Here is a 22,184-nt window from a genome sequence, read left to right on the forward strand (position 1 = left end):
TAAGCCTTTTTAAACCCTGAAGTATCACAGAGCCAACGCCAACGTGTTCTAACATCTTAAACAGAATGCTATGACAAACTAGATCAAAAGCTTTCGCTAGATCAATTTGCAACATCGCAACTCTTCTGAAGTCAGCGTCACAACACTCTAATATGCTTCTTGTTGTATGAATATTTGTAAAAATTGACCTTCCTTTTATTCCGCAGGTTTGGTGTGGGCCAACCAGTGTACATATGACTGTTTGCAACCGCATCGCTAGAACTTTCATTAGTATTTTGTAGTCAACATTAGTCAATGTTATCGGCCTATAGCCTGACACATATTTTCGCTTTACAGGGTCTACACTTTTTGGAATAAGTACGGTGTGCGCTTTCTTGAAGGAAGGTGGTAGTCTACCTTTGTTAAAAGATTCAGCGAATACCTTTTGCAGTAAGGCGGCCAACTCTGTCTTAAAAGCTTTGTAAAATATTGCCGTTATTCCGTCTGGGCCAGGAGATTTTCCATTATGCAAGCTGTCTATAACTATTTCTATCTCCGCCGCAGTTATATCAGCCGATAGACTTTCTGTATCTTCGGTACCAAGTGTTGGCAAGGAACTTAGAAAGTCACTTTCAAAACTTTTTTCTCTAGGGATACGGTTAGAAAATAATTCGCGATAATATTCAGTAAATGCCTTCTTTATGTCTGCCGGTTCACTCGTTAACTTGCCCTTATATTCGATTTCTGTGATGTCTTTAGCACGCGCATACTTCTTTTCTGTAGCCAAAAATCTTTGGTTGGGCGTTTCATTTGCGAGTAACCTGTCGGCACGAGCCCTTACAACCGCACCTTGAAATTTTGTGACATCGATAGCCTCGAGTTTGTTTTTAATGTCTCTAATGGCGTCACCATACGTTCCAGGAGTTTCTGTTTCTGCTTTGCTGTATTCCTCAAGTAAGTTCTTTAAACTATTCTCTTCAGCTCGTTCCTCGTATCGGATTTCTGCAGCTCTTTCCATGGCGCCCATCTTTACTGCAGATTTAAATTATTCCCAATTTTCCGACCAGTTTGTAAACGCTCGAGTGTTAAGTTTGTGGAGTTCTTTTTGGATGCAACTGATAAACTTATCATCGCTAAGTAGTTTCACATTTAGCTTCCAGAGATCCCATATAAATGTACGTTTCGGAACTTCCTTTGTGCCTAAGGAGAACATAACAAGTGAGTGATCACTGAATGAGACTTGTTCAACACCATAACCAGCACATACATTCGCCAGCTCTAATACCACATAGGCTCTGTCTAATCTTGCGTGACTAGAACCCTGAAAATGGGTATAATGACGGTGCAATCCTCCTTTAGCGAAGAAAGCAACATCCTGAAGCGAAAATTTCTCAATCATCTCTCTTAGGTAATTAGCACTATCATCTTTAAATCTAAGTAGCTGGATCGATCATCTGCACTGAGCACACAGTTAAAATCACCAAGGACAACGAGAAGCCTATTTGTGTCAAAATAAGGGCACAATTCCAGGAAAAAACGATAAGCGCTCACGAGGGTTTGTCGGCGCATACACACAGATTACTCTGAACTTTGCCCCCTCATACGTAAAGTCGCACAAAACAAACCGTCCACACGTGGAGCTAACGACTGTTTCCTCAGCAATGCCTAAACACCTCTTAATAAATATTGCACACCCTGCGGAAGTACCTACTGCGTGGCTAACGCACACGTTATAACGCGCACTGAACTGAGCGACCATATGGTCGGTTCCACTCTCACTTTCGACCTTTGTCTCTTGGACAGCAAGTATGTCCAAGTCCTTTTCCTCAATGAGACGCCTGACCTGGCACTGCTTACGCCTTGCAGCCAATCCACGCACGTTAAGCGTGCCTACTCGAATTTGTGCAGACAGAAGCGCCATTGTCAACACAAGTGAACCGACATATACGATTAACTCAACACCAGTAAGCGTTCAGGCTCAACGCCGAACGCTCACTTTCTGCGTCGTTCGCCGCGCACAGGCGACGAGGACGCAGATCGAGACATGGCAGATGTATTTCCCTTTTCGCTGCTGGCCTTGAGCGACGGACGCTCACGGCGTTGCTGCTTACGGTCGGAGCCGCCCTCGTTTGGCGTGGGAGCGTCCTTCCTCGGACGCTTCGCCGGCGCCTCGCTGTCCTCCATCAGGTCGCAGCGTTCCTGTTCCTCTGCCGTGCCCTGAGTCATCTTTTTGTCGGCGGCTTCAGGCTCTCTCGGTGACTTCCCAGCACACTCCAATTGTCCACCTGGCTCGCGATGAGGAAGAAACTTCATCCTTTGTAGGTGCCGTAGACTCTGCCTCATCAGCGTCCATGATGTGCTCGTGGCTGTCTTCGACAGCAGGAGACGCACCAATGACGCTGGCGTATGTTCTAGCACAGTCCTCCCTAACATGCCCAAAAGCACGACACCCAGTGCAGCGCGGCGTCTGACAGTCACGTCTGATGTGCCCACGCCTCCGACACCTCAGGCAGGTCGGTGCTCGTCCAGGCACAACAACCAGTACAGAGCCGCTGTAAAACTTGAACAGATGCGGTAGCTCCTCCGCCGTCACGCCTTCTTTCAGGACCATCCGCACAACTCGAGTTGTCGATTCTGCGCACTCGAAGCCAGGAACATGCCACTCGTCAAGGCGAACGTCCTTCACTTCACCAAACTCACTCAGAACCTTTCGAAGAGCCTCTCCCGGAATGTGGAAAGGCACCCAGTGAATCTTGAGCGTAATTTCTTGTTTACAAGGGTCAATGATTGCACAATATCCACCCTTCACACGTAAGCCACCTTTGGCGAGCACGGTGTTCTTAGCCTCTGGCGTTTGGAACTTGACAAGCCAGACATGACTCATCTGAACGCACCTATGCCGCTGACAGCTTTGAGCACTCCGGCTTCTTCAAGTGGTTCTCGAAAGTCTTCGATTCGATAGGGTCGCTTCGAAGGGTCTCCGTGGAGAAAAACACAAAGGTTCATACCTTCACCTGTCGGCAAAGTCGGCAGTAAAAAGCGGTAGCCCGGTGGCGGGCGAGAACCAGCTTCATCCCGGCCAGCGTCGGCCGTCTGTTCACCTCGCAGAGAGCGAGCCATCCCGCGTCTGGTCTAGTCTAGCGCCAGAGCCACGGCCACAGACTGCAGAGGCTTTACAAATGCGCCTTTTATATCTACCACTCTCCCGGTCGGCGGGGTGGTGTTGCCCTCTGGGAACCGTAAAATAAAGTAATTCGTCATTACTGTGGCTTCCGCGATTAGCACCTGCAACGCATTACACGTCCGTCCCATTCACCGCGTTTTCAATAGAAGTTCAATTTTCTCAATGCCTTAACACAACGCGAGGTGGCGATCTTAGACCGAGCGTCGTAAAAGCGTCGGCATCTCTGCGACGCGCGCCTGCCTCACGTGGCTGAAACACCGCGTTCATCGCTGACGCGCTTGCCCCCTGAAAAATCGCGGCTGGGCTACCGGGGCGGCAGGACGCGCTTTGCGTTTTCCTCTAGTCTGGCCGTGGTGTTCAGTCACATTTTAACATGCCGCGGGATGGCGACCAAGTTCAGCGTCCAATATGCGACGCTCTTCTGGCTACCACACCTCGTTCTCTGATTACGCTTTCACCGTTAACTACTACAGCAACCACAAGGGTTTGTTTAATCATTTAACATGGACGTTAGTCGTCGGGATGGAGATGTACCACCAATCATCGAAGTGGGTGCATCCACGTTAAATGGCGCCGTAATAATAATAATAATAATAATAATAATAATAATAATAATAATGATAATAATAATAATAATAATAATAATACCTGGGGTTTAACGTCCCAAATCCACGATGTGATTATGAGGGACGCCGTAGTGGAGAGGGCTCCGGAAATTTCGACCACCTGGAGTTCATTAACGTGCACCTAAAGCTAAGTACACGGTAAACGGTGCTATAGCTGCCAGACATCAATATACGTTGCGCAAACTCTCAATTCAGTTACTTCTGTAAACATTCAGCTACTTCTGTAAGGGCCCGCTTTATTTTCATGTTATTCCGATTCCTATAAAGGAGGGATCAACCATCTCTTTCACACTTTCCTCTCGCAGTGCTTTTGGATGGATGAATGGATGCTATGAGCGTGACATGTGTGCTACCAGACTCGAAAAAAAAAGGCGCCGTTGCTACGAGCGTCCCATTCGGCGCGTTTCCAACGGAAGTGTCATTAGGTGGTAGCTTTAGCCCCAGCCTCGCTCATAGCATCCATCCATATCGAACAATAGCTCTCCGACGCTCGCCTGGCTGTCGCACCGCGTTCCCCGCTCGCCCTAAAAAATTGACGGCCAGGGTAGAGGGAAGACACGACGCGCGTAGCGTTTCTCTTTGCGTTTCACGACGCTTTGAAGGAGTGCATATCGAGTATCACTGTTTATTATGTGCTTGTTGATGCCATCTTTGCACGAGATTCACCATATGCCAAGTCCACGCATTCGTTAAGCTTCAGCTACCACAAGGGTTAAATCATGATCATTGGCGTTAGTCGTCCGTATGGAGATGTGCCACTAGGTGTCAAAGTGAGTGCGTCCACATGAGGCGGTGCTATATCTGCCAAACAACAGTAGACATTGTACAAGCTCTCCTATACCAATGCAAACAATCAACTACCTCTGTGACGACACCTTTCACTTTCGTGTTATACCGATTCTTATGACAGAGGGATCAGCCATTTTTTTTATTGCACTGTAATCTTTTAGTTTGCTTTTTTTTCATTCTCGGTTTTCTTATGCTGTCGTACCGACTACCCCCCGCAGATGCGGTCGTGCGTGAGCGCAGTTTCGATTTCCTGGCCCGGACGGCATCTGTTTGTTGCTTACAAACTGTCGGCTATCTTCTTTCTCAACGTTTAAGTGACTGCTTATTACTGGCTCGTTTATTGTCCACCGGTGCGAACGCAATGAGAGCTGTTTATAGGGAGGCATGTGTACATAAAAAACGATGCTGATGTTGACATGCCGGCGCGCATCTTTTCTTTTGAGAGTCGTGATATTTGATTGGATTTCGGCGGCGATAAGGTGTAGATGGTTAGAAAGTTTCTTCTGTCGGTGAGGCACTAAGGGCGCCCGGGCTCGAGCCTATGATCGGCATCGTAGGTGATTGCTGTTTTTTTAAATGCGAAGCATTTCTTAGCGAACCTTTGGCACTTTGAGCGTTTCTATCTACGTATCTATCTATCTATCTATCTATCTAATCTATCTATCTAGCCGCCTACGTCTGAATGCTCTCATGATCGCCTCCTTAAAGGGGTCATGAACCACTTTTCCAAGTAATGATCTAATGGCCTCAGTATCGGAGTGTACTGCCTCCCGAATCGATTGCCGCAAAAATTTCTCGAATCCGTCAAGAATCAGCGGAGTTACGGGGGTTTGGCGCACGCTCCCAGCGCTTTCTCTCTTTTCTCGTGCCGGCGAGCGCACTGGAAGCTAGACAGGGAGGGATGGCATGGGGGAAAGAAGTTACGCCAGCGCGCGTCATGAAACGCGATCGCTCTCCCGCTGTGATTCGCTTGCGCGAGTGCGGCGCCGGCAAGTGGCGGCATTCCGCGGCAAGAAGCGCATCTGATCCGAACGCCGCTCTCGATTTACGTCGGCTATCGGCCAATAAGCATGCTATGTCTTTGCGACGTACAGCGGACAGACGCCCCGCCCACCGACGAGAGTGAGAACCGGCCTCTGTTTGAAAAGAGGGTGCCTGGGGAAACGGCAACTTCGCGCTCCGCTTGTGGCCATTACGCGGCGCGCACGACTGTAATATTTGGCAGAGCAGTTCATAGCCGTGTCAGCTTTCCGCAGGATGTGTTTTTTCAATCAGCCCAAGGGGTGCTTCATGACCTCTTTAACCTAGTGTAGACCAAAATTGGCATGGGAGAGTAAGAGGAATTGACGAATATGATTGTCGGGTCATGACATGAATAATGTGAAAATCTTGTCGCGTACGTCGTCAAGCCCTTTCCACTAGACACGTGTGGCACATACCCGTTTGCCACGGGCCGCGGTGTACGGGTATGCGCCACAGGTGATTGACATTTTATATCTACCCAGGAACGGTGAGAACAGACATTGGTAAATTAAATGCGAGAGCGTTAAGAAAAACTAACATCGGCAGCGTTTTTGACGAATGGAAATAATGAAAATTAGGATCCCAGCAGGAATCGAACCCAAGCATTCTGCGTGGCAATAAGGTTCTACCACTGAGCCACGCGAGGTTTACAAACTGGTTTGGAAAAACAGCATACGCAAGCGTAATATCGGTGCAACGTCAATTGTGTTTGTGGTGCTTGCTATCTAATTTTACAAGAAAGCAATGAGCACTACATGATACTCCTACGATGTGTATTCCTACAATACAGGCGTCATATCAGATTAACGTCTGTGGTTCCAGTGTTGACGCCGCTTTTATAGCAGCCTAATAAACATGACATTTGTATTCCTCTGATTCAGCAAGCTATATTGAAGCATTGCTCGACCCCGGAGGAATACATTAACGAAAGTTACATATGATATCCACATCACCGCACCTTAATGTGCACTTCGTCCGCCAGAATGGCGTAGTGTCCTCTTCATTTCTTACGAGGCTGAGCGATGGCCTCATGCTGACCGAGGATGATGCCAGATTGATTGACAGCCGCTTTGTAGACAAGGCAACGTAGGCTACATACGCCCAGGTAGTCTACGAATACGACAAGCGCCATCCACTGATGTTGGTCTACGTAGCACTATCTAGGCCTACCAGTCTCGACAGCCTATACCTCACCAACGCGAAGGGTGGCTTCAGGTTCCGACATGTCGCCGGTTCTATCGACTCACAATTTGTCGACGAAATGACCGAGGCATCCACGAATTCCAACAGCTCTACTATACCACATACTTCATTCACTACACATGCACCCCTCGTCACCGCGATCACGACCGGATCCGATAACAAGTCATGACCAGCTGCTGGTGCTCACTTATCACGGTGATGATGACCTTGTCAAGAACTGTCAAGAACTTCTTCCACATATGCACACGGTTTCGTGGAACGCGCATGCATTGTGCATCATAAAGGACAAGTATAAGCTCTACATATCAGCTTACCGCTTCTAGTGTTGATAATACCCATGTTGCCGTTGGCAGCGTTACCCAACCGTAAACAACTGGTTATATGACACATATTCGGCTCTTCAACATATATGTGTGCGTATAAAATTTATACACATCTTTAGCGTCATTTTGTGACGTGTCGCTCAGTAAAAAAAATTACGCCACAGTCACCTTCCCGCCGCATGCTTCGCATAACATCGACTCCCGCTGTACGTGGGATCTGCCGATTTTTTTTTTTATAACTTCGTCTGCCGGATGTACTCTTTTTGCGAAATTCTTACTGTCGTTTGCAAAGCTAAGCAGCAGTATTGGCAGTTATAGAACGCTGGACAAGCATAACAAAGGGGTTGTTTATTTGCGCTTAGAAGAGAATTAATTGTCGGACACGGTTCTTGACCACGCACATAATTTTCTTCCTCAGGTGATTGTTCTACACACGAAGCGACAGAACCTTTTTTTTGTTCTCTCTCTTTTACTGTTCGCTGTTGATATCTCAACAACGCTGCTTGTTGGGCGAGTTGGAACAAGTCAGTCAAAATGGTATTTGGTTGCATATACTTTTCCGTTTATTGTCAGGGTTTTTCTTTTTGTTTTCTTTTCTTTTCTTCTCTCTTCTTTTTCTTCGGTCACCTGGTCAGTATATATATATATATATATATATATATATATATATATATATATATATATATATATATATATATATATATATATATATATTCCTTTCGAATAAATTTAGTTGGAAGGATGCGCTGCGTCCACGTCCTCTCCTTTGTCAATTGTCTAGTCTTTGCGCCAAACACCATTATGACTGTTTATATCGCACATCGCATACGATACACACCGCTGTCTTACGGAAATGGTAACCTCACGAAAAGGATCTCGCCACGTCCTTTTCATGTAGTGTTCAGTGAACGTTCAGGCTTTACAAGGACGATGTGGAGCACAAATTAAATGTATGATGCCGGTTACCCCGCTGCGAAGTGAGGGATTTCTCGTCCGTGCTAATAATACCGGTATACGTCAACTGCAGCGATCATTGTGCTGAGCCGAGCTGTGACGCTAATAGTTAGACCAAACACATAATATCAAATTATAATAAAACAAAGCGAAAACAACTCAAGTTGCTACTCGAGTGGTACTTAGAGGTTTCGCACTTTACAGGAAGGGGCCGTACTTAACCGCTTATGTTTGTCCGCCAATCAAGCCCTATTCTACTGACATTTGACCGCGTGGAACACTGGGAATTCCGGATATACTGCGGCCCTTGCCGATTTAGAGCCTGTAACGTAACACAAACGGTGTACCTTGAAGAATCCGCAGCCGCAAACACTCCGCGTTTGGTGATGCACGTCGCATACTTATCCAGACGGCAGTTTCCTTTTTTTTTTTCTGTAGTTGTCAGGACAACCAAAAACGGCATAGTGGTTTCCCGTTGACCTTTCGCTGGCCGACATCGCAGTAAAACAGAAGAAAGTCCGCAGGGCGACCTCGCAAACATCGTTCGACAATAACGTCACTGATTCATGGAAGCACCAGCCGCACACGCCCACGAGCTCGAAAGGAAAGCGAGGTCCTCCTCGCCCGATGCAAAAATCTATACTGCATCGTGGTGAATACGCGCAATGTACGCATTCTGCAAACAGGTAGCGTCTGTAAACAATAGACCGATCTCATCGCACAAGCTGCGCTTGCGCGAGTTCCCGGAGTGGCGCTGCCGCCATCTTAGTTCAAGTTGAGGAGGTTGTTGCGGCTGCTTGCCGCAGGCTCTGGCATACAGCGTTTTGCACAAATCCTCTGTTTGTATGATTCAACGCGGTATAAACTGTGTCTGGACCTCAGATTGAAGCATTTTATTTCAGTTCACCGCCCGTGCTTACACCGTTTAAGAAAAAAAAAAGAACATTCGACAGTGTGAACATCTCAGTAGGTCATCTCGTCGTTAGTAACGTTGACCAGCATGACAGTGCGCGCGTCTGTAGATGAACTGGTCAGTTCAAACAAAGGGCTTATGGCGGCAATTGACCAGCTAACCGAGAAGATTGCAGATATGTAGCAACACAGCAGGCTGAATAACATCGAAATCAAAGGCATCCCATGTACGCAAGACGAATATTGCGTAGTTATCGTGAACACTATTAGAAAGTGATTGAACGCTCTATCTCATCGACAGGCCCTGACGCAGTTCACCGTGTGGCCAGCGAAACAGCTGAACAGAGCATCATCGCGCGCTTCTGTCCACACAAAGGGAAAAATCAATTCCTTCTCAAAGCGCGTTACGCGCGCTTGCGTACCTCTCATAGACCAGACAATCTGGAAGTAAGGATAGTCCGGTTTTCGCCAACTAACATCTCACCATTACAAATAAGACGCTGTTTAATAAAGCGCCTGCCCAGAAAGAAAAAACGAAAATATATGGCGGTTTTTCTGGACAGAGAATATTCATATCAAGGCCCGTAAATCTGATGACAGCAGGGTATTTTGGATAATCGCGGAATCTTCGCGTATCCACTTGACGCTGATGTCTTCAGTTCTTTCCCATCTCATAACTTTCGTCTTATATCATTGCTTCCACTTGAGGAGACTAAATCATTGCTTGCCAATTCTGCTTGTTCGTTACTGCACATCAGTGTGCGTAGTTTGTCCAAAAACTACGACAACCAGGGCTTAAAGTGGGGGGGGTGGGCTCCATTTTTGAAAGAGGGGCTGCCCCCCCCCCCTCCGCAGGCCAGCTGTGCAGCTTGCGGCACCCATTTAACAAGCGCTGGAGTTGATTTTTTGCCAAGAGTGCTTTTCACGGGGCAATTATAACTTTGCAATTTTCCGAATGATGACTTAATCCCGATTATTCGGTTGATGTGGTGCGAGCAAAACAGTAAAATCGCTATCGTCGATTGCTGCATGCATTCACCCGAGACACTGCACACGACGGGTCACCATTGCGTCCGACAAAGCTTCCTGGCACGGCACACGGTTTCATGAGGCACCTGCTCGTGAATCAGTGAAGGTTCACCTTGATGTCTTTAGGAGACCACTCAATATTCACACAGAGTAGCATTTAAGTGCCTTTACAAACGCCGGCAGAATTTTCTGTTCTTCATTAAAGACTCCTCTTCCTCACTCACTTTTCATTCGATTAGTTGTGGATTACGAATCTGGTGTAATACCAAGTACGCGTCCATTTTGCCTACTTTATTAGGCAATTAGGCGTGAAAATAAAATACAGCATTATCGGGCCCCCCTTCCTATGAAGGGAGACTTTAAGCCCTGACGACAACATTAATGCAGTAACTGACTCGCTCTCTCCTGATCATATCTGTGTATTACTTAAACGTGGCTAGGATCTTGCGTTGGCAATCTGTGTGGATTTGAATCGTACAACTCTGAATAATGTCACCGTGATTGTGGTCCGTACGGTGGCTCGGCTATATTTATATCATCCGAGATTAAGCACAAACATAAATTTTACCAATATTTAAATGTTTTAAACTGGGAATCCGTGTGGATTAAAGGTGACTTTTCTCTTCCCGTAATTTGAATAATTTATTCTTTGCATGCATTTGCCGTTGCCCATCTTCATCTATCCCGAATTTTCTAAGCAATCTAGCGGCAGCGCTCCACATTATCGCTGCTGAAAAAAAAATTGTAGTGGCTCATGACATCAAAATTAAGTTCATGGTTAAAGATATTAACATCACCATAGCATATAGTGATTCTTGGCTTCGGGCTTCAGTCCCTAATCTCATGGCCTACTCGATTTTCACCCAGTGGAACTAATACTCTCATTGACCACGTTTGAAGTAACAGCACACCAACGCCAAGCGCAGGAGTCATTGATGTGCTTATCACTGACCGTGTCTGCAACCTTCGTCGCAAGTCTACCTCGCTATAACGCGGGTCATTTTACTTCAGCCTTCAGTCAGGACAACTTTATCAACACAAATGACTGGACTTCCATTGGCAGCATGCGTGATCCTGAAGAAGTACTGGGAATGTTCTGCTCCATATTTGTTAAAGTGGTGTATGTAAACTGTAAAACTGTCATATGCAAAAAATATTTAAATTTCCCCGTAACCCCTGGTTAACTCGAGGTTTGTGAACTAGTATGCGAAAGAAAGGCAATCTCTACAGCAAAAAAACAACAAAAAAACAAAGAAACGGCCATTTAATGGAAGTCTGAGACTTAGGTATAAAAAATATAGCAACAAGTTGAATAACTTCCTACAAAAATCAATATAACACTTTATTATGAAGAACAACACTTTAAGGCAAAAAATAATAGAAACTTTTCAATCACTTTTTAAACAAACCTCAGGATGTAAAATAATTGATAATATAAAGTACAAACAGCAAATCTACACCGTGTCATACGACATAGCTGAGTCATTTAGTGATTACTTCTATAAAATATACAATAACTTCGTCGTATCCCTTTACCAGGGGTGAAACGGCTGAAACTGAATTGGGGGGGGGGGGGGTTTGGGAGCAGCAAAATTGTGTTGTTCAAATCAGGACAACACCGTGATAGGTTTCAAAATAGGCTCCTCCTGCGGCAATACATCGCTTCGAGTGTGATTTCCAGGCATCGAAGGCGTCATGGTAAGGCTCCTCCGGATTAATTGTCCCGAAATTATGCCCTTTCATGGGAGTTATCAAGCGCGAAAACAAAAGGAAGTGTGGAGGATCCATGTCAGAACTGTAGGGCAGCTGGGGAGGGACCCATTGGCACCCTTCAATCGACGAGGAGCCAGGTCAAGACGACCAAAGGTCTTCATCGTAGAAAAGGTTTCTACTTCAGACTTGTCGAGTTTCGTACAGTACTTGAAGGCAATCCTTTGTTCCAAGCAGCGCTGCATTGTGGCTTGCACGGAAAGTCGAGACGAGTTTCACGGAAAAGCATTTCGTTACTCTCCAGATGGCAGCATAAGAGAGTGCGTAAGAAAACTTCCCCCTCCACCAATACCAAGCGGCCCTAGCCTGTTGTGAGGTGACATTACTTTTCGGACAAACCCTGTAGCTTCGCATCGAACGTTTGTAGAAAAAAAAAAACGAAAAGGCATCGCACTTACCAAAATCTGAAAAAAATTGTGATTGCACAAGAATTGTAGTTACATAGCAGTAGACCTTTGGTCAGGGATATGATTTAGCAGATTACTGCTTCGTCCGCTTATTGAGCTTTTCAAGATTCCCAAGAGCTTCCTGTAGGTCTGTGTTACTTTTTGTCAAGAGAACATCACAATAAGCGCCGCGAGCTATCTGTTCGGTCGCGCGGTTGGCACAGCGTCAAGTGTACTGCACGCTTTTAACAGACGAAAACATAAGCCCGCTGCACCGCCGTTCACTGCCACCTCGTGCGGGACCACATTCAAGAGTGCTGCGCGGGTGCCAAGAAACCTCGCCGCACTGACCATCTCGTCTAACGCGCGCGTATGGTACTGCAAGAATAGCGCCGTTGTAAGCGTACTGTACGCGTTTACTGGGAGACGACACAAACGCGCATCGCATCAGTTCGCTGCCGCATTCTCGTGCGCAACCGCTAGAGCAGGGGTTCTCAAACTTTCTGGCCTTGGGAAGCCCAACGGCTTTCCCAGAGTGCCGCGGAACCCCTAACTTCTCCTTGAGCATGAAGACAATCGAAAGCGGGGGAGGGGATGACGGTTCTCGACGCGCGCAACCACAGTATGGGCACTGCCCGCGTTGGCACGTTCTCTTTTCTTTATTATCGATGCCGTCGCCGTTGATGCAAACTCCCCATAATACACCGACTTGTGATTCCCCCCCGCGCCGCTCCGCGAGTCGCATGCTTCAGGCACCGCGCAGCGTAACCAACGTGTTCACGCAGACGAAGCGCTGGACGTACAGAGGTCTGTTTCATTTCTTGCAAAACAAAAAAGGAGGCATGCCAGCGAAACGGCCGTCGCAGAGCTAAGCCTGATGCTCGTGTATGGCCCACAGCCGGCGCGAAGCGATGCCTCGTACGCGTATCAAAGCGCTTAACAAAACACGCTGTGGTGCTAGTTGGTGATGGATATTTTTCTTTTAAAAGAATTCAGCGCTAAACTTTAAACACAAGAGCAGAGAAAGACTTGACGGAACGGGCGCTGTACTACAATTGAATTCATTGAAAACACGACGCGAAAGATCCTGGGCGCATGCGCATTCAAGGCAGAAGATAAAAAACCCAAACTAATTTCCTATCTAGTAATCTGTATTCGCTTGCACGCAAGGAAACAGAAGTGGTACGTGCCACCCCTTTGCTCGATAGAAAAAGCTTCCGGAAGTTCACGAATCTGTCCTTACTGTTAGCTAGAATTTTTATGCCCTGAAGTCGTGGCTCTCAATTTCCGCCGTTAACTTTGGAGGAGCGACAATGGGCGGGTAGGTTCATGACCATGCACACTGTGCACCTACCCATGTGGGCGGGTAGAGAGAGAGAATTTTATTTGAAGGCAGAGAGGTCGGCCTGAGCGGGTAGCTTCACATGCACACTGTGCTGTCCATACAGGGCTTCGATGTTCGTGATGCGTGATCATAGGTAGGCAAAAAATGTGGAGCTCACTCAGACTCACTCATGAAATATATTTTGCCTTTGGGACTCATTAGGACTCAGACTCAGCAAAATATTCCTCATTTGGACTCACTTGGACTCAGACACACTGAAATTTTTCTCAACTGGACTCACTCAGACTCAAACTCACCAAAATATTGCTTGCTCGGACTCACTCTGACTCAGACTCATGGCTCGATCTGAGTCTGAGTGAGTCGACTCGTGATTCCATGAGCGTATAATTCACTTTTCCGACCACAGTGTCAGTGCTCTTTAACCTCAGTATCTCACATAAATGGTGTTCTACTTGGCGCGTTTTCATCTCATACCTTCAAATACCACTCATCGATGGTTGCGATGCGGCAACGACATTTTTTATGGAAAGAGATGACTCTCACAGGATATGTTATCAAGAACTTCCCATGAATGATTTTGCCATAGGAAGGGCAAATCCCCTCCCCTCGCCACCCTCCGTAACTCACGCCTCTGATTAATAAATATTGAGATCGCGTATATGAAGGCTAGTGCTTTGAAGTATGTGTGAGTAGATTTGAGTAGATATATAGAGTCAATAGGTCGGCAAAATAAAATGTGGAGCTTACTCAGACTCACTCGTGAACTATATCTTGCTTTAGGGTTCACTCAGACTCGGACTCGCCAAACATTTCCTAATTCGGACTCACTCGGACTCAGACTCACCGAAAATATTACTCAGCCTGACTCACTCAGACTCACGTCTCGATCTGAGTTTGAGTGAGTCGACTCATGAGTGAGTTCGCCGACCTATGAGCGTGATAGACCTGAATGGAGCTGAAGCGGTCGCCATCCACGTCAGCGGAGCGGCGACTCACCGCTCGACGGTCCCAAAGTTTAAAGGCTGCCACGAATGTCGGGGAAAGCTAGTAAACGCCAAGGTGTTTCCTGCTGCACAAAACGCGGATTGAGTGACTTCGGTGGCCGGCGCAAAGTTGCGGATAGCTCGCACTGGCCGCCGGCGGCAGCCGATGGCTCGGGGCCGCTATCGTGGCTATGCCTGAGAAACGGCAGCGGCAGTTAATGAATAAGTTCAGTTGTTAGTCAGCATTCGCACCGAAAAGAAGTCGGTGCAAACGCCGTCAGAGTCGCCCCTTTTTTTTTTTCTTTAGAAAAGATGACCGCCTTATTTTAGGAAGCTATAGCGTCCAATATCACTACGTCAAGTTGCTGCAAACTATTTGGACATAATATTTCAGACGTCCAACCAGTTTCTTGAAGCGAAAAAAGTTTTAAGAAACTCTCAACATGGTTTCAGAAAGGGATAATCCACAAAAACAAAACTAGCCACAGGCATTCACACTTTTACTTCTTTTATTGGAAATTACAACCAAATTGATTCACTTTCTCTGGAATTTAGGAAAGCTGTCGATAAGATACCTCATTCCAAGATAATAATTAAGCTAACAGGCAATGGCACTCGGCCTGTCTTCCCGTGACATCTGGGGTACCATTGGGCCCTTTGTTGTTGCTCCTGTACGCGAATGACATCGCTGACGTTGTTAAGCGCAATGTCCAAATAAGACTCTTTGCACAAGATTGCGTGTTGCTCAAAGAAACCACCCACACTACTAACCAGGCGATCTGAATGATGGCCTCGGTGAAATTTGGTATTGGTTCACTCATATGGAGATGACCTTGAATGTAGAAAAAAGTGTTTGCCCTCCCATTTTTCCGCAATAAAACCTCTCTCTCTCTTTATTGTTATATGCTCTGCCAATGCCTCCTCTAGAAAGATGCCTGCGGCGTCGCTAGCTATACCATTGTAGCCGTCCTGCCTTGAGTTGTGGTCGCTTCTCGAGAGATGGCGCCACGTACTACCCTATTGTTTTCAATGGGCTGGCGTGGTGTGACGTCGAGGGGGTAATGTGCGCATGCGCATATGTGTGTTGCAAGCAGCCACCGCAAGGATCGCCAGCTACCGCCTCCATTAGAAACGAGGAAGGAGGGAAAGGCAAGGCCAGGAGGTTTTTGGCTCACGCGGCAGGCATCTTTCTAGAGGAGGTGCTGGCTAGGCTCAAGGAAGTTGGTAACTCTAAGTGTCTCCCTTGCAGCAACCTGTCCGTCCTGAAGTGAAAAATAGGCCGCCCACCTTGGGCGCACAGTGCGCTTGCTCAAAATAAAAGTTTATTCTCTCTCTGCTTTCCTCTCTTAAGCACTCGTACAAGCGTAAACACGCCCCGCCCTCTGTTACATTACTCGTTCATTACTACTTAATGCGACCGAAGCTCGAGTACGCCTGTATTGTCTGGGACAAGCAATGCACCATAAAAATTGCGACAGCTCCGCACTAGTAGCCCTCACTTCCCTTTCCCACCCTAGGCTGACTATGCTTGCTCTCTCTGTCTTCCCTTCTTCCTCCTCTCTCTCTGTCCTCGTTCTCTCACTTATCAGAGTTATTGCATCCCGCGCCGGACAAATCGCCACACGTGTTCTCGGGAGAGAGAGAAAAAAAAACATTTACTGAAGTAGGGCTTGAACAGCGCCGTCATCGGCACCGTGCGTGTCACTTCTTTCTGTCGTCCTGTGCTGTGTGTTAAAGGGGTGCTGACACAAAAATTTTGGCCTCGCGTTTATTTGCTGCAATATGTTGCTGGGTGCCTGTTAGTTATAACTAGAGGCCGGATTTTAGGCAAATGCCTATTTTGTTCCTTGCGCTCCTATCGCGCCATTTTGATATATGAGCATGAATTAGAGGTTAAGAAGGGCTTTGTAGCGTTTTTATAGTGCCTGTAAATGCCTACTTTTGGCATTCGTGCCTAAATGCTTAGAAATGCCTATAAATTCCTATCTTCAAAATTAATGAGACCTAAGAGAAAATAATGCCAAGGAAAGTATAGGGATGTTATTTGTACTAATTAGAAAAAGTGAAGAAAGTAAAGTGGACAAAACGATAACTTGCCGCCGGCAGGGACCGAACCTGCGACCTTCGAATAACGCGTCCGATGCTCTAACCGCTGAGCTATGGCGGCGGTCATCCCCTCGTCCACTTCATGAAGTATATATGTGCATTTAAACCTAGGAGTGTTAGTCAGCGCCGATCGCAACCAGGGTGGCGAGTGTGGAACACTCTTTTTCTGCCTGTTGGCGTCACGTAGCACGTTATCTTTTTACGAACTTCATAATGTGGACGAGGGGATGACCGCCGCGGTAGCTCAGTGGTAGAGCATCGAACGCGTTATGCGAAGGTCGCAGGTTCGGTGCCTGCCGGCGGCAAGTTATCGTTTTGTCCACTTTACTTTCTTCGCATTTACATTCTAATTAGTACAAATAACACCCCTAACTTTCCTTGGCATTATTGTCTGTTAGTTCTCATTAAAGTGTGTCTAACAAAGAAAAACGAGCCCTTAAAAAGTCACCTTCTTTTCTCCATTTTCAAAATTGGCGCTTACATGAACACTATTTAGCCTCAAGTTTCGCTCCCGGGTGCAGTTTGAGACCGTTATTCGTGTTACCGCGCAACATTGACTGTACGGAACTCAATCTGGTTCAACCTAATCCTCTAGTTCAACCAACTCCCGGAAAAAACGGCCATCAGCAGCGAAGTGGGACACGCCGGTGAGCATTTCCCGCCGCGCCGACATGGAAAGGAGAGTGTAGAGGGAAAAAAGAAAGATGATGTGCACGCAGATATTGTTTGCTTTGTAATTTAGTCGCTGCAGTAGCGTAGCCAGAATTTTTTTTTTCTTTTTTTTTGGGGGGGGGGGGGTTCAACCATACTTAATGTATATTCGTGAGTGCGTTTGAATGTGTGCGTGTATATATACACCTGCACAACTGGAATGTTTCGGTGGGGGGGGGGGGGTGATCCCGCGAATACCCCCCCCCCCCCCCCCCCCCCCCGCCCGCCCGCCTGGCTACGGCAGTGGTTCACTGCCAGGGGAGAAATATTGGCTCTACGCGATGCGACCCGGCCAATAGAAGGAATCTCTGCCTTTTGGTCCTTTAGCGAACTGGCTATCTGCTCCTGCTCTGCCCTTTTCAGGCATGCCGAAAAGACGCCCAGGAGTGTGTTGATTCGACAGTGGACACTGGAGTTACCGTGTAGAACACGGGAGAGACCATGTTCTGCGAACCATACAGGGCAAAGCACAATTGCACGGCTACGTTCAACTGTTGGCACCTTTGCGCCATCTTAAAGGGACACTAAAGGCAAATATTAAGTCGACGTTGATTGTTGAAATAGCGGTCCAGAAACCTCGTAGTGCTACTTTTGTGCCAAGGTAGTACTTATTTTAAAATAAAATCGCGTTTTAGTGGTCCGCATCGCGTTAGCGCACTTCAAATCACCCACCTGAAATCAGTCTTTCACACGTCACTGCTGCCGTGCCCAACTTTGCCCGCCTTTACTGCGCGGCGGCGTGCAATGGCGGCGTGCGCCATTCGGGCATCCGGCAACATCACATGCATGCGGCATTTTGTCGAACTTTCTGTCAGAGCGACTTTCACGAGCGCGCAAAGCACACGCGGCAGTACGCGATACCGAAACTACCACTGAGACCCGACCCCGTGAGCGAAGATCGCCGGGCGCAGCGCAGTTCGACGAAAACGGAACCTTTGAACCACGTGCGCCGTTCCCCATGGCAACGCCAAAGAGGTTCTTTTTTCCGTGAATCAAACAGAAACGAACAAGCAGCACTTTATTACGTCTCTTGATGCACGGGAGGTACTTTTTTATTGCTGCTAGTTTGATTACTAGTGATTAATTGTAGGCAGACTATCATACGTCATCGGGATCATTTTGAAAATTTGCCGCTCGTGGCGCTCATCGTGTGATACATTTAGCTTAATTTCTCGGTATAGGGCACTGCTGTGGATAATATTGCCGTTTTAGACATTGTCATACATTGAGATTTCACTCTGACATCAATTGTTATTTGCCTTTAGCGTCCCTTTAAAGAATAATATTTTTTGTTTCCCTGTCGTAGACAGAGGTCGGTCACGCCTTCATTTGAAATTGTTTGCATTTATGTGAAAGTTTATTGTGCCTATATTTACGATATCGGTGCCCTAAAACGTTGTTTCGCCTGCCTAGTTTTGGCGCCTAAAACGAGCTTTTTTAGGGGCGAAACACCTTGGTCTAGGCTTGTCCGGTGTGTGGTGTTGTTCGTGCTGACGGCCAAGCACCGTGTAAAATCCAGTAAAAAAGGTTTCACAATAGACTAATATCAATCATAATTGTGACGAAACAATATAAAACACCTACAAGCACGAACCCTTTATACTAGTCGGTGACTTCGACGTACACATTATGGACCTTAGGACCATACCACACATTCTCTTTCTACCACAAAATAAAAAGTACGAAACACCAGTAAAAATGCCGACATTAAGCGCCCCACAATCAAGCATATGACAGCACAATGCACGCTGGAGTGAAAATACACGAGAGGACGCTGCGGTAAGCGCGTTCCAGACCACGTATTCTGTTTCTGCCATGGATGAAACCGAACGTAAAGCGCCGCATGCGGCGGCTCAACGGGAACGCCGACAACAAGCTGCTACTCCGGAGGCGAGGGCGCAAGAAGCGGTGGCAAAACGGCATTAACGACAAACGGGAGGTTCACGGTTACCAAACGATCCCCAATGCTTCGCCCACTCATCACCATTCACTTCGTGGATATGCGTGGATTTTTTAATGCATATAGACCTGACCTCTAGTCATAACACAGCACACCGTTTGCTGCAGCGTGCGACAGATTATTAATTACAGGATTCTCATTATCTACCAGTGTGAGTTTCGGTTTCTAGAATGACAAGCCCCCGGGTGCAACTATCACCACCTAGCGGGTGCAGCGCTCGATCACGTCAGCACACATAACTGTGATGCACTTCCGCGAGATTCGCGAGCAGCCGCCGAGAAGTAGGCTGCTGGAGCGAACGCCGCAAGAAAATGGCTGGTTATGACGTCATCATACCTTGTTGCAGCGTGGTCACGTGAGGGAAGTAGGGGGTCACCGAGGGTCACTTTGAGGAGTGCCTATAGCGTGAGGGTGTCGATCGCTCACGCAAACTTCATAATTCATTTAAAATACCTTTCAAGCTATATTCGCTGTTGGTATTTTGCAGAGGATATACGCATGTTCACGGGAATCGATCCCGGAGGCTATCTGGGCCGCGAAATTTTGTGTCAGTGCCTGCCCCTTTAAGCGCTGTTTTACATTTTTATCATTGTTAGTGAAAATGGGAGGGTCCCTTTTTCCAGGAACCCTCTGGTCTGGACCGCCCACCGGGCTCGGGCGACGAGTTGAAGCTGGTCAACCAGGTCTGCCTTGCAGATCGCACCTTCCAACGCTTCACTGAGAAGGTTTTGGTCCGAATCTCTTGCTGCTGCTTGTAGCGCTGGGATGCTTGCTTTGCACTGCAGTAGAAGGTGTGCCAGAGTGTCTGCCACATTGCAGTGTGGGCAGATGCAGCCGTATAACGTTGGTCTGATATGGTACAATAGGATGCCGTAGCTCGAATGGCTGTCGCACCATATCATTTTGTTTTATTTATTATTTCTTTGATGCGCGCGTGCCAGCTGCGGATGAGGAGAGTTTTTTGGAACACCACCAGCACCCCAGATCAGTCAATACAAGCTTCGCTTGAAAAACTGGCAAGCAACATTGAAGGACGCCGACCTAAGACTTGAAAGAGCGAAGCTGGACGATTCCGAAGTCTAAATCTGGTTGCTTCTAGGCTTGTTCTTAGGCTTTATCTAGGTGATGCTATGTTGTTTCTAGACTGCTCGTGGTCCGTGGAATAGGGGAAGGCGTCCATACGCTTGTCATAGCGATACACAGGCTCAGCGCAAAGAGGTTCGGATTAAACCACAAACGATCACGGACACGACGCGGAATGGCCAAACTCCAAACTCGCGCTGAAACCGAGCGTCAGCACCTTCCGTAGGTCTACGGGCACGTCGTCGTTCACGTAGGGCTTGCATCGCTTCGGGGTCTTCTTGCAGCCGCCGTTCCCGTTCTCTGGCATCTTCTCGTTGTACATACTTGGTGTTTGCGCCCGCGGCCGTCGCTTCGCAGTCATTTCGTGGGCCAACCGCGCCGGATCCGCTCGTCGTCGATGCTACCGTTCTCAGTCGGCAACACGCCGCGCTTCTCGGTAAGCGGCCTCTTCCTCGGCAGTGCGAACTTTCATCGGCATTCCCATGGCCACGTCGAGCACACCGCCGCCCCACGCACAGGCCCCTGTACTTCTACGAAATGGGAGAGGACGAGCGCATGCGTAGTAGTCACGCGGAGCAGGTGCGGCGCAGCGGTGGCATTTGCGGTTGCTAGGCAACGCGAGGAGCTTCGAGGCGGTTTTCTGCGGACACCAAAGTTTTCACGGTCGGCTTAAATAGCTTCGCTGTTAAAATATTTAATAATATTTAAATATCAGCTCCCAGTTATTGCGAAATAAAGTGTGGCAATAGACGTACAAAGTGGTGGGGCTGACAACTTGGTGTCGATTAGAGACGGCATGAAATGGGTGTGCGAAAATGGCGGGCACAGCGCAAACACTATGCTACCGTTCCATCGGAATTTGAGCTGCGACTACATTAATATCTGTGCCGTTTACTAAGGCAGGACTGGTACACCGAATCGAATGGGATTACTTTCTTCTGTTGAGCGTAAAAGAAAGACTGTCGTCAAGAAAAGTCTACCATTATGATCGCTACAGCGAGACCAGCCAGCGAAACAGTCTAGCTCCCACCTACCTATTTCATGGTCAGCCCGAATGCCTTTCGTGAAGGCTTTTTTGAACCTCTTGCAATGATGGCAATGCTTCCAGCTCGAGATGAGGGGCAGCATGAAACAAGCATGCGATGCCCGCAAAAAGCGCAGCGTGTTGGCCTACGAACATACGTACCTCTCTCCTCCTGGTTGAGTCCCGCGAGCATCTGGTAGAAGATGTGATAGTTCTTCTCGTTGGGAAGCGGTCGCACCACCCTCGTCTGCGGTTCAACATACCAGATCAGACACACGCAGTCTATGCACAGAGCCGCGCGACTCACCTGGTCCAGGAAGTAGCAGTGAATCTTGGTCCTGTAAAGGGCACCGTCGGTCACTTGCACCTCGATGAAGTGACCCTGCATAACGGTAAAAAGAGTCGTTATGTGTATTGCCCGGTGGTGCATAAAAGTCAAAATCTGGCGGGGCATTGATGCAACCAGCTTTTGTCACTCAGCGTGCGCACCCCACTTTGAAGATTCAGGCGTATGAAGCTCGGCGATAAAAGTTGTCACAGCGCCAAGATTGAGATTAGCGGCCCAGTTGACACAGCAAATGATGGATAACTCACAGGGTCCCCTCATGCATTCGCCTAAGACGACTCGAAGGAGAAATCCATCTTCTTTTAACACGAAAGTGTTTTATGCCGGGGTCCACCAAGACTTTCATGACGTATTTCCGTCACGGAAGTACGTCAGCAAAATGAACGCCATCAGATGGCAAAAAAAATAGTATAAGAAAAAGTTCCATTGACGGGAGTGGAACCAATGA

General features: G+C 47.5%; 1 protein-coding gene across 1 annotated transcript in view; it reads right to left on the minus strand.

The window, feature by feature from the left end:
• The window catches only part of LOC119400559 (unconventional myosin-Vb-like), a 260,416-nt gene that overhangs the window by 130,638 nt on the left and 107,594 nt on the right, over positions 1–22,184 (minus strand). Inside the window, exons 7-8 of the mRNA XM_049417693.1 lie at positions 21,698–21,772; positions 21,553–21,637 (exon numbers count right to left, since the gene is read on the minus strand). Of these exons, the coding sequence (XP_049273650.1) occupies positions 21,553–21,637; positions 21,698–21,772 (160 nt within the window). The remainder of the gene's footprint in view (positions 1–21,552; positions 21,638–21,697; positions 21,773–22,184) is intronic.

The sequence above is a fragment of the Rhipicephalus sanguineus genome, chromosome 7 (genome assembly GCF_013339695.2).
Source record: "Rhipicephalus sanguineus isolate Rsan-2018 chromosome 7, BIME_Rsan_1.4, whole genome shotgun sequence".
Taxonomy (NCBI): Eukaryota; Metazoa; Arthropoda; class Arachnida; order Ixodida; family Ixodidae; genus Rhipicephalus; species Rhipicephalus sanguineus.